The following is a 16611-nucleotide window of genomic DNA, read 5'->3' as shown; positions in this document are numbered from 1 at the left end:
TGGCACATGTATACATATGTAACAAACCTGCACGTTGTGCACATGTACCCTAGAACTTAAAGTATAATTTAAAAAAAAAAAAGACAATTACTATGCTCAGACTTTTATTTTTAGAAAAGTTATTCCCCAAGCCTTTAAGGAATGGAAAATTCTCTTGTTATATAAACAATTCCAGAACACAGAAAACTTCCTAATTCATTTCATATGGCTAGTATAATTCTATTATAATACCAAAAACTGAAAAAGGATGGTACACAGAAAAAGAAAACTATAAACTGATCTCATCTACAAAAATGTAAAACCAGATATTAGCAAATTGAAATCCAACAGTTTATCAAAAAAATTGTCACTACCATGTGAGGTTTATTTCAAGAATTCAAAGGTGGTCCAATATTTAAACATTTTTATTGTAATCTACTATATTAAAATCATATTAAAGTATGATAATCTCAATAGGTACCATAAAATTTTTGTTGAAATTAAACATCAATTCCTGATAACAACTCCTGGCATTCTAGGAATAGAAGTTTCCTTATCTTGGCAAAGGATTTGTGTAGGAGATGCATAAAAATATTGTACTTAATGATGAAACATGAAAAGCATTCCCGTTATTTTCAGGAGCTAAACTCTGGCTATAAGGATGTCTATTATCACCTTTACTATCCAACATCACTCTGGACTTCTTGTTACATATAATAAGATGAAAAGATAACATGAATAGTATAAAATATCAGAAAAGAAAAATATTAAACTGTCATTTACAGACAATATAAATGTATTTTGATAAAATCAGAGAAAATCAACTGACAAACTTTTATAACTAATAATACAAATTCATTAGGGTGGCCTGATGCAAGGTCAACATTCAGAAATTGTAGCTTTGCTTTGCACCATCAATACACAATTGGAAAATGGGTAAGAAGAAGCTTCTATGTTAGAATAGAGGAAGATACCACTTCACCGGATCTCTCCTAATATTTAACAAAATGCAGAAAAAACAAAACAGCAGAAGAGTGGAGATGATCATCAGCAACCAAAGAAAGGGGCACATTCCAATGACGTAAACTTCAAAATATCTCAGCCGAGTAAAGAAACAGGAGATTCCAGAACTGGGCATTGTGGTGCAGTGTAACCAGGCTCTTCCATTTCTCAGAAGCCATATAAGATACAGCAAGCACAAGACAAAGAATCTAAACAAGAAGAAAGCATACCACAAAGAACAGAAGGAAATTTCCAAGTACTTTAAGCTATAGAACAACTTAATAAGAATATGAACTTAATAAAACCAGAATGCAAAGATGAGATGTGAAAACAGCAGAATTAGGTAAAAGGAAGATTGCAAAGTAAAGAACCCATTAGGACTAAAGAGCATTATAGAATAAATTATAAATAGAGTGAAATAAAAACACGTGGTTAAAAATTGAATTATAGACAGATGAAGGGCTTCACATAATTACATTGATGGGAAATGAAAAAGAAGAAATTAAAGGAACTAACTATATGTACATATATATGTTTATACATACACACACACATATATATTCTTAAGAGAGAATAAAATGTTTAGATCTAAAGAGCATAACATGTCCTGGAAAGTTTGATTGTCATTTGAAAGTTTGTTATTTCAGAGTGCTAGAACCTGAGATGATATTTTATCTTATTCTCTGTACTTTACTGTATTGCATTGCACTGCTTCTTTATAATCAGCATGCATCATTTTTATAAAAATAGTAGATTTTCTAAAAAAGTAGAGAGAATATAATATACAAAAAGCCACATTCACAATATTAACAAAAACTATGAAATATCGGGGAATACAGCTAATACGAAATGTATAAAATCTATAAAGAAAACCACACACACACGAAAAATGACACAATTTTCCTGAAGAGCCCAAAAGAGGATGAGAATAAAATTTAAAAATACTACATGATCCTGGGTGAAAATACTTTATTACTAAGATTTTAATTATTCCTTAAGTTGATCTATAAATTCTTTTTTTTTTTTTTTTGAGATAGAGTCTTACTCTGTTGCCCAGGCTGGAGTGCACTGGCATAGTCTGGGCCCACTGCAACCTCCACCTCCAGGGTTCAAGCGATTCTCATGCCTCATCCTCCCGAGTAGCTGGGACTACAGGTGTGCGCCACTACTCCTGGCTAATTTTTGTATTTTTAGTAGAGACGAGGTTTCACCATGTTGGCCAGGCTGGTCTCGAACTCCTGACCTCAAGTGATCCACCTGCCTTGGCTCCTAAAGTGCTGGGATTATAGGCACGACCCACCACACCCAGCTTAATCTATAAATTAGATGCAATCTTAATGAAAAGTCCAACAAGATTTTTTAAAAATGAAACTTGGAACTTCACTTGAAATGCCCAAGGATATCCAAAAATAGTTGGAAAAAGCAGAGCAATGAAGGATTTGTCTTCGCAGACACCAAAACTTGCTACAAAGCAACACTATGTAGAAGTGTGATATTGAGGCAGTTTATAACTATAACTATATATCTATATATTATCAGTGAAACAGAACAGTCAATTGATGAAACAGATATGAGTATAAATGAGAGTTTAACATATGGTTAAGTTAGCTCTTTTAAATTTATTGAGGAATAATGGACTATTATATGAATGGTGCTGGGATTTGGAGACACACACACACACAAACACACACACACACACACACACACACACACATATATATGCAATGACCCAGAAGCCGTACAAGAAAAAGTTAATGTTTTTGACCACATCATAATGTAAAAATTCTGGAGTTAGGTGCCATGGCTCCAGAATCCAAAGTGCTGGCTCATGCCTGTAATCCCAGCACATTGGGAGGTCTGGGTGGGAGGATCTCAGCCTGGGGAATATAGTGAGACCGTGTCTCTACAAAAAATAAAAATTAGCTTGGTGTGGTGCCACACATTTGTAGTCCTAGCTACTCAGGAGACTGAGGCAGGAAGATCGCTTAAGCCCAGGGGTTCAAGGCTGCAGTGAGCTATGATCACGCTACTGCAGTCCAGCCTGGGCGACACGGCAAAACCTTGTCTAAAAAAGTAAAAATTCTGAATATCAAAAATACCATAAAATTAAGATGTTAGAGATGGATTGAGAAAGTATATGTACAACCTTTGTAATAGAAAAATAACAATTACAGAAATTGTAAAGACCTGCAAACCAGTGAGAAAAATACAGCTGAATAGGAAAATACTCAAAGGATATTAACTAATACTCAGAGAAGAAATGCAAATGGATGTTAAGCATGTGAAATTATGCTCAAGATAATAGATATTTAGGAAAATGTGAATTAAAAGGACAATCTGGGCCAGGTGCAGTAGCTCACACCTGTGTGATCCCAGCATTTTGGGAGGCCGAGGCGGGTGGATTGCTTGAGCTCAGGAGTTCAAAACCAATCTGGGCAACGTGGCAAAAATCCGTCTATACCAAAAGTACAAAAATTAGCTGGGCGTGGTGGCATGCGCCTGTAGTCCCAGCTACTGGGGAAGCTGAGGTGGGAGGATCACCTGAACTCAGGGAGGTCGAGGCTGCAGTGAGCTGTGATTACACCACTGCACTCCAGCCTGGGCAACAGAGTGAGAACCTATCTCAAAACAAAACAAAAAAAGGACAATCTTTTGTTGAGTCTTATACTGGCAATAATTACTAATACAGACGGTCCCCAATTTATGACGATTCAAGCTATGATTTTTTTTTACTTTAATTGATGGTGCAAAAGCAATACACATTCAGTAAAATCTGTACTTCAAGTACTCATACAACCATTCTGTTTTTCTTTCAATATAGTATTCAGTAAATTACGTGAGATATTCAACACTTTATTATAAAATAGGCTTTGCATTAGATGATTTTGCTGAACTGTCAGCTAATGTGAGTGTTCCGAGCATTTCTAAGGTAGGCTAGGCTATGATGTTTGGTAGTTTGGATGTATTAAATGCATTTTAGATTTATGGTATTTTCAACCTATGAATTTATTTGGACATGACCCCATTATAAGCTGAGAAACATTTGTACACAGTGTGCATGAGGGTGTGGGGAAATAGATCCTGTCTTATGTTTGATGGGGGTATAAATTGGCCCAGCCTTTTTGGAGGACAGTTTGGTGGTACATCCATTAATGATATAAAATCTCATATCCTTCTTTTGGCAATATCAAATGTTTAAAATCTCATACATTTAATCAAATAATTATATTTACAGTAGAATATCCTAAAGAAATTCTTCTACCTGTTGGCAAAGCTGTATGTGCCAGATTGTTCATTGTAAACTTGCTTTATTAGCTCCAGATCCAGAACTCATAATATGAAGCAGTTAAAAAGAATGAAGCAGCTTTAAATGTACTGGTATGTAGAGCTCTTTGAGACATAACTTTAAGTGAAAAAAAATCTAGTTGCAAAACAGTATGTTAATTATGATCCTGGCCAGGCGTGGTGGCTCGTGCCTGTAATCCCAGCACTTTGAGAGGCCCAGGTGGTTGGATCTCTTGAAGCCAGGAGTTCAAGATCAGCCTGGCCAACATGGTGAAACTCAGTCTCTACTAAAAATACAAACATTAGCTGGGCATGGTGGTGCACACCTGTAATCCCAGCTACTAGGGAGGCTGAGGCATGAGAATTGCTTGAATCCGAGAGGCGGAGGTTGAAGTGAGCCGAGATCGTGCCACTGTACTCCAGCCTGAGTGAAAGAGCAAGACTCCAGATAAAAAAAATCTCATTTATATATTTTAGTAAGACATGTGTGTGTATATTATGTATACAAAAGGTTAACACACCAAACTTAAAATGGAGAGGTAACTGTGATTTGGGTAAGGATAGGGGAGTTAAAGTGGTACTAGTGCTTTTTCTGGGTTTGAATTTTCTTTTCTTTTCTTTTTGAGACAGGGTTTCACTCCATTGCTGGTCTGGAGAGCAGTGGTGCAACCACAGTTCACGGTAACCTTGAATTCCTGAGCTCAAACAATCCTCTTGCCAAGTAACCTCCCAAGTAGCTAGGACCACAGGCGTGCACCACCAAGCTCAGCTATTTTTTTTTTTTTTTAATAGACAGGGTTTCCCTATGTTGGGAAACCTATGTAGGCTGGTCTCAAACTCTTGGCCTCAAGTAATGCTCTTGCCTCAGCCTCCCAAAGTATTGGGATTATAGGCGTGAACCACCACACTTGGCCTTGGGTTTGAATTTTATACTAGAATTGTACTCTTGTGGAATTTGTATGTAAAATAAACAGCAAATAATAAAACACCCCAATTATCTTTCCACCGGGATACACAGACCTAACTCCACCAGCCACATTGTATAAATATAACATGATTTATTTCGTCTCTCCCCTATCAATAGCCATTTTTTGTTGCATCAGGTTTTTTTGTTTTTGTTTTTGTTTTGACAGAGTCTCATTCTGTCACCTAGGCTGGAGTGCAGTGGTGCGATCTCGGCTCACTGCAACTTCCATCCCCTGGGTTCAAGCAATTCTCCTGACTCAGCTTCCTGAGTAGCTGGGGTTATAGGAGCCTGCCAGTGCGCCCGGCTAATTTTCGTATTTTTAGTAGAGACAGGGTTTCACCATCTTGGCCAGGCTGGTCTTGAACTCCTGACCTCGTGATCCACCTGCTTTGGCCTCCCAAAGTGCTGGGATTACAGGCGTGAGCCACCGCGCCCGACTGTGTCAGTTTTTTAAAACCTTACAAGCACTGCAAAAAAAAAAAAAAAAATTCTGGTATATATATCTTTGTGAAACTGTGTAGGTACATAGGTTGGCTAAATTCCAAGGAATTGAATTATTGGTCAAAGAATTTGTGAAATATTATAGTTATCATTTAATAGAGTTTGCCAAATTGTCCTATATAAAAAGGTTGCATCAATATCTGCCTCCAACAGAGTAGATGAGTGCCCACTTCCTGACAAACCAGTCAACAACATTATCAAGTTTCTAAACTTTGAGAAAATCATACTTGAAACATGGTAAGGCATAGTTGTTTTGATTTGCATTTCTGTGTTTGAGCATCTTTTCATATGTTTATTAGTAATCTGTATTTCTTTTCTGTGAACAAATCTGTTCATGTCTTTTGGCACATTTTTCTATGGGGTTGTTTATCATGTTACTAATGATATGTAAGAGCTTTTAGATTATTACAAGTTAGCTTTTGACAGTCAATGTTTATGGGTTTTTTTTTTTTTTTTTTTACTTTACCAAAGCTTAAAATTTTTATTCAATTAATTTATCAATATTTTCCTTTGGTGGAGAAAGTGAGTTCGTCACTGGCAACTGAGTTCTGAAAAGTCATTAGTAAGATTGTAAGGCACTAGGACTTCCTTCCTTGGCTCTTGAAAGGGCCTCCTCCACACAGGGGCCCCTCACAGTGGAGCCCCTCCCTCTGGGGTGTCATTTTTCAATGTTCTAAGAAAGAGGCTGCCTGGAGGGTCTATATTTGGAGTATTACTCCTCAGTAGGGACAGGTGGATGCGTGGGGACTAACTTCTGCATATTTGGTCCTTGAGTTTTGGGATTATTCTGAGGGACTTGTATGGAAGCTGCAGTGAAGTTGTAACACAAGGCAGGACATGAAAAAACTTCTTTTTCTTGGCAACTGCTTGGGATCCTGTACATTGCCCTTCCACTTGTGAGGGGAAAAAAAAATGACACAGACATTAGGTGTGTTGCAGTGATTCACAGTCACCCACAGACCCTCACCACCATCTCCATTTGAAAATATTGAACACTCGCCACTGCTAGGGTAATGTGTAGTACATGAATGGCAGACACTGGCGAGATCTTAAGTGTTATGATGGATGAAAATTCCACCTGTTAAGCCTCCTTTACATCCAAGCTCTTGCAGTTGGTTGTTCCATGGGTGCGGTGAGGCTGATCTGATTACATGCTTATGTAAAATCCAAATGAAGCCCCTCGAATGGAAAACAGGCTAATTTGGGAAGTCACTAGTAAAGCAGGTTAATTTGGTAAGTCACTAGTAAAGCAGTAGGCTCATCAGGAGTTGGGTCTTATATATATCCTCTAGGAGTCTTCTCTGAAGAAGGTCTTAGACACCTGAAAAAAGACGCTGAGTTCAGCCAGAACCTCAAAAGTTACAAATCACTTGTGTAAAATTGTCAAGATTAGAAAACGAAATGTCTTTCCAAAGATGAATTTATAGATTATATTGAAAACGTGCTGGTTTTGTTTAGGACAATTTTGTATTTAAAATGTCAAGAATTACTAGTCTGTTTTAAAAACTGTGAAATAGTTTACAGTAACTAGAAAACATTTTAAAATGTGGCACAAAATAATGTAAACAAAAGAATGAGTCTTTTGTTATTTTTATGCCCTGAATATTTTTTGTGTCAAATGAAAATGGCTATACTGTATTTTCTGATTACAAAATTATAAAAGAATGTCATATTAAAAGAAAAAAAAGGAACACAAAAAAGAAAGTTAAAGCTCTACTTGCACCTTCTGCTTTCCTTCCTGATACCCCCTTCCACAGCCCATTTGGTGCAGGCATTGTACTTACAGAAGGCATGTTGTGTAGGGGGCGGGTGGGGAGTGCTGGTCTTACAGCCTAAGAGAGAAAGAAAGGATTACTCAAAGAAGAAACGGAAAAGGCCACAGTCAAGGTCCGGGAGTGGGTAGGGGGATGCAGACCCTCCCCTGTAACTGAAGATGGGTAAACTCCAACCGCAAGGCGATGATGCCACTTGTGGGCCCTCAGATTGGAGAGGACTGAGATGAGTGACAAGGGCGTGCGCACTGAGGCACCGAGCACAGACCGCAGAAGGGGGATGTCTGTGCGTGCGGAGTGGAGGAGGGGGTAGTTCCTGGTGACTGGCCGCCAGCCCTTGGTGGGTGGTAGGGGGTGGTGGGGAGGAGGACGAGCTCGGCGGTGACGCGCGGTCCTCACGTGACCCGGAGCTGCAGAGCTACGCAGCCTTCGGTGCAGTCGTCACTAGCGTCTGGCTACCAGCTCCCCGCTGCCCTGCGCTCGGCGGGCTGGCATCGGGCCCGGGGATAGCGGAGCAGGTAAGGGCCCCGGGGCCCCCGCGTCCTGGCCAGGCCGGCAGAAGCTCACTGAACCGGGCAGCGGTTTCGGGGCTTGAGGGGACGGTGGTCTATGCTGCCTCAAGTTCGAGGAGCCTTTGCCTCTGATTCTCCCTAGCCCCCCTGCCTCCGCCTACATCTGTGCAGGCGAACTGTGGGCTTTGATTTGTGGGGAGATTGTCTCCGCCAGAGGAAAATACAGAGATTGAGATGCCCATCACTCAAATCACTGGCCACACATGTCCGCTCGCTTCCTGCTCAATTTAGTGGAAGGGATGCGCCACGGTGGCGTTTGCAGAGAAAATGGTGGGCCTTGGAGACTGGACGGTGGGGTTGGTAAGGGTGGTGTCTCAGACTGTGGGGAGGGACGTTTGATAACCAGGTTCCTGAACCCGGAAAGGCGAGTATTGGGATCTATGTCCTGGGCTCTAGACCAACACTAAGTGGTTTTACTCTCTCCTGTCTGTCGGACGGTAGTTCGGTGTGGAACTGTTTGCGGCGAGGAGAAAGGAAGGAGAGGAGAAAACTGCACTGGATCACGGAGGTTAGTGGGCGTACAGGCACTATCTGAACCTTTGGAGTTCTATATGAATTCTACGACAGGAACTTAGGTGCGGTTGTCTGATTGGGATGTGGGGTGGTGCTAGCTTGGGGACTTTCCCTAAACTGCATTTTACTTACCAAGCTTAGGACTTTTAAATTGTATGTTGAAGATCAATAAAGACAGCAAACTTTTCTACAGATGCTTTTATTTGCATTTCAGATAATATTGAGAAAAGATAAATTGTATTAAATAATATTACTTTTTTTTTTTTTTTTTTTTTGAGATGGCCTTTGGCGGGGAAGGATAGTGATTTTGTAGAAGCAAAAGGCTTCCCCTATAGCTTTTCTCTTCTGCTGGAGACTCCTAGAGATAAGTTGAAAGGGACGTGGACAACGGTAGGCTGTGGTTCTAGAGTATGGGATCTGGGGGCTCCCATCTTTCCTGCCATCCTCCAGATCCCTCTACCTACCTCACCATCTTGGTGAAGGAAATGGTGGGCTTTTGGGGAAATCCCTAGAACCCTACAGGTGGTTTTAAAATAATTTGCCTTGTCGGGCCCAGTGGTTTTTGCCTGTAATCCCAGCACTTTGAGAGGCCCAAGCAAGAGGATTGCTTGAGCTCAGGTGTTCAAGACCAGCCTAGGCAACATAGCGAGACTTTGTCTCTACATATAATTTAAAAATTAGCTTGGCATGGTGGCACAGGCTGTAGTTCCTGCTGTTCGGGAGGCGGAGGTGGGAGATCTTTTGAGCCTGGGAGGTCAAGACTGCGGTGAGCCATGATCGTGCCACTGCACTCCAGCCTGGGTGACAGAGTGAGGCCCTGTCTCAAAATAAATAAAAAATAAAATAAAATAAAATAAAATAATGTGCCTCTGTCTGTTGCCTTTTACTTTTCCTGCCTCGCTTTTCCATCCTTCCCATTTCAGTGCTGGGGAAGCCCCAGGCTTTTTTTTTTTTTTTCTGCCAGCAAATGGGTCTCTAAATCCAGACAGGCAGGTACAGGGACCTATATCTTAGATGGTAAAGTGTCACAAGTACTTAACATCCACTCTCTTCTTTTTCTCCATCTGTTCCAAGGTCTTCCCATAGGCCTGCAGTAGGGCTGTTTACCGTTGGAAGCAAGGGAAAGAGGAGGAGACCAATCTAGAAGGATGGAGGTTGGTGTGAAGCGGGGATAGTCTCTGGGGATGACAAGAAAGGGTGGGCATAGGAGGTGGCTGAGATTTAACAGGATCTCAGTGGAGTGCTGGATTGCCACAGTGCTGCCATGCCTCCTGTAGATTTCAGTGCAGGAAATGATAGGAATATGGGGGTAAGGGTGGGCTGGAGTATGACTGGGGGAAGACTTGATGAGGGGACCATGAGATGGTACACATTAGTATATTGAGCCTGGGCTCTGGCGAGGCAGACATTGGGGTCAGGGATCAGGGTGCTTGTCTGTTCTACCAGAGACTCGGTTTCCATTACCTACTCTTTGTTTACTTGTCCATAGATCTGCCTGCATATGTGCTACAGGGTGTAAGATCACTGGAAGCAAAGAAACAAAGAGGAGATTGCTCCTGATCAGTATAGACTGGTAAGAGTGTGGGGACTGCCTGGGTAGACCTCTAGAGTGGGTTGGTGGAGACCAGTGTGCATCCAGTAAGGACCAGTGACCAGTCTGGAGGATGAGGATCCTCAGCCTCTCCTTTTCCAGCCACCTTTCCCACCATCCCTGTCACTTACTCCATACCCTCACCTTAATTCTGGTACAGGGAAAAGAGTGTGACAGCGTCTTGGGGTGGACTGAAGAAAGGTAGTTTGCTAATAATATGCCTGTCCCATCAAGAACAAACTCTCTACTCCCATCTGTCCCTCCATCTGTCTGTCTGTCTCTCTCTAGGTCCAGAGATCTCATGAATTTATGTATCTACTTTAGGGTGTATTGCCAAGATAAGCAAGAGGAGAGGAGGGAACTGCCTCGGATCATTACAGGTTGGTATGAGGGTGCGGCCCTGTAGACAGGTGACCAGAGTAGGTCCAGTAGAAATCAAAGTCTGGGACTTCTCGGTTGCTCCCATTTATTGTCAGACCTCCTACCATCCTTTCCACTGTTCATTTGGTGTATGGAAATGTGTATAGAAGTACCTTGGAAGAAAATTATTGGGCGTTGGGGAAGGTGGAGAGAGGATGAAATAAGAGGAATAGAGAGGCTGCTAATCATCCTCTCTTCCACCAAGCACATGGTTCTACCCTTTTCTGTTCCTATATGTATCTATCTGTATGATGCAACAAAATCAGAAGAGAAATTTTAGTCCATTTCCTTCCTCCACTTCTAGGTCCACCTCCAGTGGCAGCTGTAGTGGCCTTTGAGTGGCTGAAGACCAGCACCCTCACAGGCCTACACCCACAACTACCACTCTCTTTACCCCAGCCCAAGTGCGCTCTACCATACCTTGTTCGTGCTTTCAGCAGGGGTGATTACATGGGCCGCACTCAGGAAGTGGGCTGGGTGACTGCAGGACTGGTGATCTGGGCTGGCACCTGCTACTACATTTACAAATTTACCAAGGGAAGAGCCCAGAGTGTGAGGACACTTGCCAGAAATGGATCCACAGTTAAGATGGAGACTGTGGTTGGGGTACAGAGCCAGACCTTGGCCAAAAGTGAAGCAGAGATTAAGACTAAACCCCAGGCTGAGATTGGAGCAGAAACTGGAACAAGAGGTGGGCCTGGGGCTGAAGTAGAGACCAAGGCCACTGCTATAGCCAGACACAGAGCCAACTCTCAGGCCAAAACAATGGTTGAGGCAGAGGCAGAGACTCAATCTGAGTCCAAAGTGGTGGCTGGAACACTGGTCATGACAGAGGCAGTGACTCTGACTGAGGTCAAGGCCAAAGCCAGAGAAGTGGCCATGAAAGAAGCAGTGACCCAAACTGATGCTGAGGCTGGCAAAATAGTTAAGAAAGAAGCAGTGACGCAGACCAAGGCTAAAGCTTGGGCACTGATTGCCAAGACAGAGGCCAAGAGAGAAGCAATGACCCAGACCAAAGCTGAAACTCATATATTGGCTGAAAAAGAGACAGAGATTAACAGAGTAATGGTTACACAGAGTGAGACCTTGGCAGTACCCAAGGAAGTGGTCAAGATGGGGGCCACGAACAAGACTGGAATTGTGGATGAAACCAAGACAAGAGCTCTGGAAGAGACTGTGAGTGTGGCTAAGACTCAGTCTGAGGCCAGGCCTGGTGCCACAGTTGATGCTAGGGGAAATCCCAATGGCATGTCCAGGGAGGTGGCTGGAGTGGACATGAAGTCCTGTGCACAGTCTCAGGCTGTCACCAAGATCAAGGGTGATGACATGCCTGGTGCTGGGATTGAGGACATGGGGAATTGCAAAACCATGTCTAGGGCAGAGTCTGGGGCAGACACGAGGGCTTCTGCTCAGCCTCAAATTGTTGCCAAAACCCAGACTGAGGCCATTCCTGGGGCAAAGGTTGATGCCGGGAATAACGCCAATGCCATGTGTAAGGTGGGGGCAGGGGCAGATGTGAGAGCTTGTGTACAACCTCAGACTGTGGTCAAGAAACAGGCTGAGGTGACGTCTGGTGCCGGGGTTGATGGTAGGGGAAATACCAATGTCATATCTAAGGCAATAACTGGAGCTGACATGAGAGCTGCTGCTCAGCCTCAAGCTGTTGCAAGCGCTCACGCTGAGGCCATGTCTGATGCCAAGGTTAAGGACAGAGGCAATCCCAATGCCATGACTAAAGCAGGGGCCAGGGCAAACCTGAGGGCCAACTCCCAGGTTGAGGCCTTGCCTGATGCCAGGGATAAGAGCAGAGGCAATCCCAATGTTATCGCTAAGGCGGGGGATGGGACAGACATGTTGTCCTGTACACAGCCTCAGCTTGTGGCCAGTGTTCAGGCTAATACCTTGTCTGATGGCAGAATTAAGGTCAAGGGCAATGTCAATACCATGCCTAAGGAAGGAGCTGGGGTGGATATGAAGGCTCAAGGTATGGCCCAGAGCCAGGGTGAAGCCTTACCTAATACTAGAGGTAAGGCTAGGGGCAAAGCCAAAGCCAAGTGTAAGACAGGGTCTGGGATGGACATGAAAACCTGTACTCAACCTCAGACTGGGGTCAAGACGCCAGCTGAGGCCTTGCTTGATTCCAGGGTTGATGGTAGGGGCAATCCTAATGCCACTTCTAAAGCTGGGACTAAGGCAGACCAGAGGGCCTGTGGTCAGCCCCTGGTTGTGGCCAATCCCCAGGGTGAGGCCTTGCCTGGTGCCAAGAATAAAGTCAAGGGCAATCCCCATGCTGTGCTTAAGGTGGGGGCTGGAGAAGGTACAGCAGATTCTGCCCAGCCTCAGGCAGTGGTCAGTTTCCAGGGTGAGGCCTTGCTTGGTACCAAGAATAAAGTTAAGGGTAATCCCAATGTTGTGCTTAAGGCAGAAGTTGGAGCAGGTGCAATGGGCACTGCCCAGCTTCAGATTGAGGCCAGTTCCAAGGGTGAGGCTTTGCTTGATTCTAAGAATACGGTCAAGGGTAATTCCAATGCTGTGTCTAAGGCAGGGGCTGGGACAGATACAACAGGCTCTGTCCAGCCCCAGATTGTGGCCAATTCCCAGGGTGAGGTCTTGCCTGGTGCCAAGAATAAGTTCAGAGGCAATTCCACTACTGTGCCTAATTCAGGGGTTGGGCCGTATACAACAGACTCTGCCCAGCCCCAGGCTGTGGCCAATTCTCAGGGTGAGGTCTTGCCTGGTGCCAAAAATAAGGTCAAGGCCAATCTTAATGCTCTGTCTAAGGCAGAAGCTGGGATGGGTGCAACAGGCTCTGTTCAGTCCCAGGCTGTGGCTAATGCCCATTGTGAGACCTTGCCTGGTGCCAAGAATAAGGTCAGGGGAAATTGGAATGCTGTGTCTAAGGCAGGGGCTGGGATGGATACAAGGGGCTCTGCCCAGACCCAGGCTGTGGCCAATTCCCAGGGTGAAGTCTTGCCTGGTGCCAGGAATAAGGTCAAGGGCAATCCCAATGTTGTGTCTAAGGCAGGGGCCAAAGAAGATACAATGGGCTCTGCCCAACCTCAGGTTGTGGCTAACTCCCAGCGTGAGACCTTGCCTGGTGCCAGGAATAAGGTCAAGGGCAATCCCAATGTTGTGTCTAAGGCAGGGGCCAAAGAAGATACAATGGGCTCTGCCCAACCTCAGGTTGTGGCTAACTCCCAGCGTGAGACCTTGCCTGGTGCCAGGAATAAGGCCAAGGGCAATTCCAATGCTATTTCAAAGGCAGAGGCTGGGGCAGGCATAATGGGCTCTGTCCAGGTACAGGTTGTGGCCAGTTCTCAGGATGAGGTCTTGCCTGCGGCCAAAAATAAAGTCAGGGGCAATTCCAATGCTGTGCCTAAGGCAGAGGCTGGGGCAGATACAGTGGGCTCTGCCCAGCCCCAAGCTGTCGCTAATTCCCAGAGTGAGACCTTGCTTGGTGCCAGGAATAAGGTCAAGGGCAGTACCAATACTGTGCCTAAAGCAGGGACTGGGGCAGGCACAAGGCACTCTGCCCAGCCTCAGATTGTGGCTGGTTCCCAGGGTGAGACCTTGCCTGGGGCAAGGGACAAGGCTATGCCCAGCTCTGAGGCAGAAACCACAGCAGAAGATGAGGTCTATGCAAAGCCTGAGGCTCAGGCCATGCCCATTTCTGAGAGTGAGGGTGGGTCAGGCACTCAAGCCTGCAGAAAGACTCAGCTTAACATCCATGACTACTACTGGAATGGGATTGGTGTTGAAGATTGGATTGCTGCTGAGCGGTGGATCAAATTTAGATTTCAGACCATGGATGGAGACTGGGAAAATAGCGTGTCCTGGGCTGATGATGAGAATGAAGCCAGTATTGGGTCCTGGAGTGGGGCTAGTGATAAGGCTGGGATTATTAGGTCTTGGGCTGTGGCTTGTGATGAGGCCAGTGTTAAGTCCTGGGCTGGGGCCAGGGCTGAGAATGAGGCTGGTATTGGGACTTGGGCTAGAGCTGGGGAGCAGGCCAGTGGAGGGCTCTGGGCTGGGGGTCAGCCTAGTGAGGGGACCTGGGCTGGGGACAAGGCCAGTGGAGGGGCCTGGACTGGGGCTGAGAACCAGGCCAGTGGGGGGTCTTGGGTTCTCGCTGGGAATCAGGCTATTGGAGAGCTTTGGGCTGTGGGTCAGGCCAGTAATGTGTCCTGGCCTGGAGGACAGGCCAGTGGGGTGTCCTGGGTTGGGGCAGAGGCCATTGGAGGGTCCTGGACTGGGGCTGAGAACCAAGCCAGTGGAGGGTCTTGGGCTGGAGCTGGGGCTGGGAATATGAGTAGTGTTTCATACTGGGCTGGCGTCGTGGATCAGGCCAGTGGAGGGTCCTGGGCTGGGACTAGTGATCAATCTGGTGGTGGGTCCAAGCCTAGATTTGAGGATCAAGCCAGTGGAGAAGGGTCCTGGGCTGGGGCTGGTGACCAGGCTAGTGGAGGGTCAAGGTTGGGGCCTGAGGACCAGTCCAGTGGAAGGTCTTGGGCTGACACTGCAAACCAAGCCAGTGGAGGGTCTAGGCTGGGCCATGTAGATCAGTCCAGTGGTGGGTCCTGGGCTGGGACACTTGATCAGTCTGGTGGTGGGTCCAAGCCCATATTTGAAAATCAGACCACTGAAGAAGGGTCTTGGGCTGGGGCTGGTGGCCAGGCTGGTGGAGGGTCCAAGGTGGGGTCTGAAGACCAGTCCAGTGGAAGGTCATGGGCTAACTCTGGGGACCAAATCAGTGGAGGATTCTTAGTTGGGGTTGTGGACCAGGCCAATGGAGGATCCTGGACTGGGGCTGGGCATCCTGCTAGTGGTGGGCCAAAGCCTATATTTGAGGATCAGGCCAGTGGCAGAAGGTCCTGGGCTGATGCTGGGGACCAGGTTGTTGGAGACTCTAGGCTGGGGCTTAGGGACCAGTCTAGTGGAGATTCCTGGGCTGGCACTGGGGACCAGGCCAGTGGATGGTTCTGTGTTTGCCCTGGGAGTCAGACGAATGGAGGGTCTTGGGGTGGGGCTAGTGGCCAGGATGTTGGAGGGTCTAGGCCAGGGCCCACGAACCAGTCCAGTGCTGGATCCTGGGATAGCCCTGGGAGTCAGGTCAGTGGAAGCTCCTGGACTGGGGCTGGGGCTGTGGATCAGGTTGGTGGTTGTTCCAAACCTGGATTTGAGGATCAGGCCATTGGAGGGGGGTTCTGGCCTGGACCTGGGGACCAGACTGGTGGAGGCTCCAGGCCAGGGTCTGAGGATCAGTCCAGTGGAATAGGTTCCTGGGGTGTGGCTGGTGGCCAGGTCCTTGGGGGAGCTAGGCCTGCAGACCAGTCCAGTGGTGGGTCCTGGGCTGGCACTGGGAATCAGGTCAGTGGAAGGTCCTGGATTGGGCCTGGGAATCAGGCTGGTGACTGTTCCAAGCCTGAATTTGAGGATCAGGCTTGTGGAGGAAGCTCCTGGGCTGGTGCTGGGAGCCAAGCCAGTGGAGAATCCTGGGCTGGATCTACGCCTGGGAATGAGGCCACTGGAGGGTCTAGGATGGGATCTGAGGACCAGGCCACTGGAGGATCCTGGGCTAGATCTGAGGACCAGGCCAGTGGAAGGTTCCAGGTCAGTGTTGAGGTGGAGGCCAACGAAGGATTCTGGTTTGGGCCTGGGGCTGAGGCCGTTATAGGGTCTTGGTGCTGGACAGAGGCGAAAGCTGATATTGTGTCCAAGCCTGATGATAAAGATGAGGCCACTACTGCATCCAGATTGGAGGCTGGGGAAGAGGCCATCATTTGTTCTAGGACTGAGGCTGAGAACAAGGCTAGTAGTGGCTCCTGGATTAGATCTGAGGAGGTGGCTTATATGGGCTCCTGTGTAGGGGCTGAGGCTGAGGCTGAGGCTGAGGCTGAGGCTGGGGCTGAGGCTGGGGCTGAGGCTGAGGCTGGGGCTGAGGCTGTGGCTGAGGCTGAGGCTGAGGCTGGGGCTGAGGCTGAGGCTGAGGCTGGGGCTGAGGCTGGGGCT

At 46.2% G+C, this 16611-nt stretch overlaps 1 protein-coding gene across 1 annotated transcript in view; it reads left to right on the top strand.

The window, feature by feature from the left end:
* The first annotated feature begins 7920 nt into the window (after positions 1 to 7920).
* ARMCX4 (armadillo repeat containing, X-linked 4) overlaps positions 7921 to 16611 on the top strand; it is a 10681-nt gene continuing 1990 nt past the window's right edge. Inside the window, exons 1-6 of the mRNA XM_011964771.1 lie at positions 7921 to 8024; positions 8520 to 8586; positions 9666 to 9745; positions 10081 to 10164; positions 10507 to 10562; positions 10907 to 16518. Of these exons, the coding sequence (XP_011820161.1) occupies positions 11053 to 16518 (5466 nt within the window). The 5' untranslated portion in view covers positions 7921 to 8024; positions 8520 to 8586; positions 9666 to 9745; ... (1 more) ...; positions 10507 to 10562; positions 10907 to 11052. The remainder of the gene's footprint in view (positions 8025 to 8519; positions 8587 to 9665; positions 9746 to 10080; positions 10165 to 10506; positions 10563 to 10906; positions 16519 to 16611) is intronic.

This window comes from Mandrillus leucophaeus, unplaced genomic scaffold (assembly GCF_000951045.1).
Source record: "Mandrillus leucophaeus isolate KB7577 unplaced genomic scaffold, Mleu.le_1.0 Scaffold706, whole genome shotgun sequence".
NCBI classification, from domain to species: domain Eukaryota; kingdom Metazoa; phylum Chordata; class Mammalia; order Primates; family Cercopithecidae; genus Mandrillus; species Mandrillus leucophaeus.
This window is presented reverse-complemented; position numbering and strand designations above follow the sequence as displayed.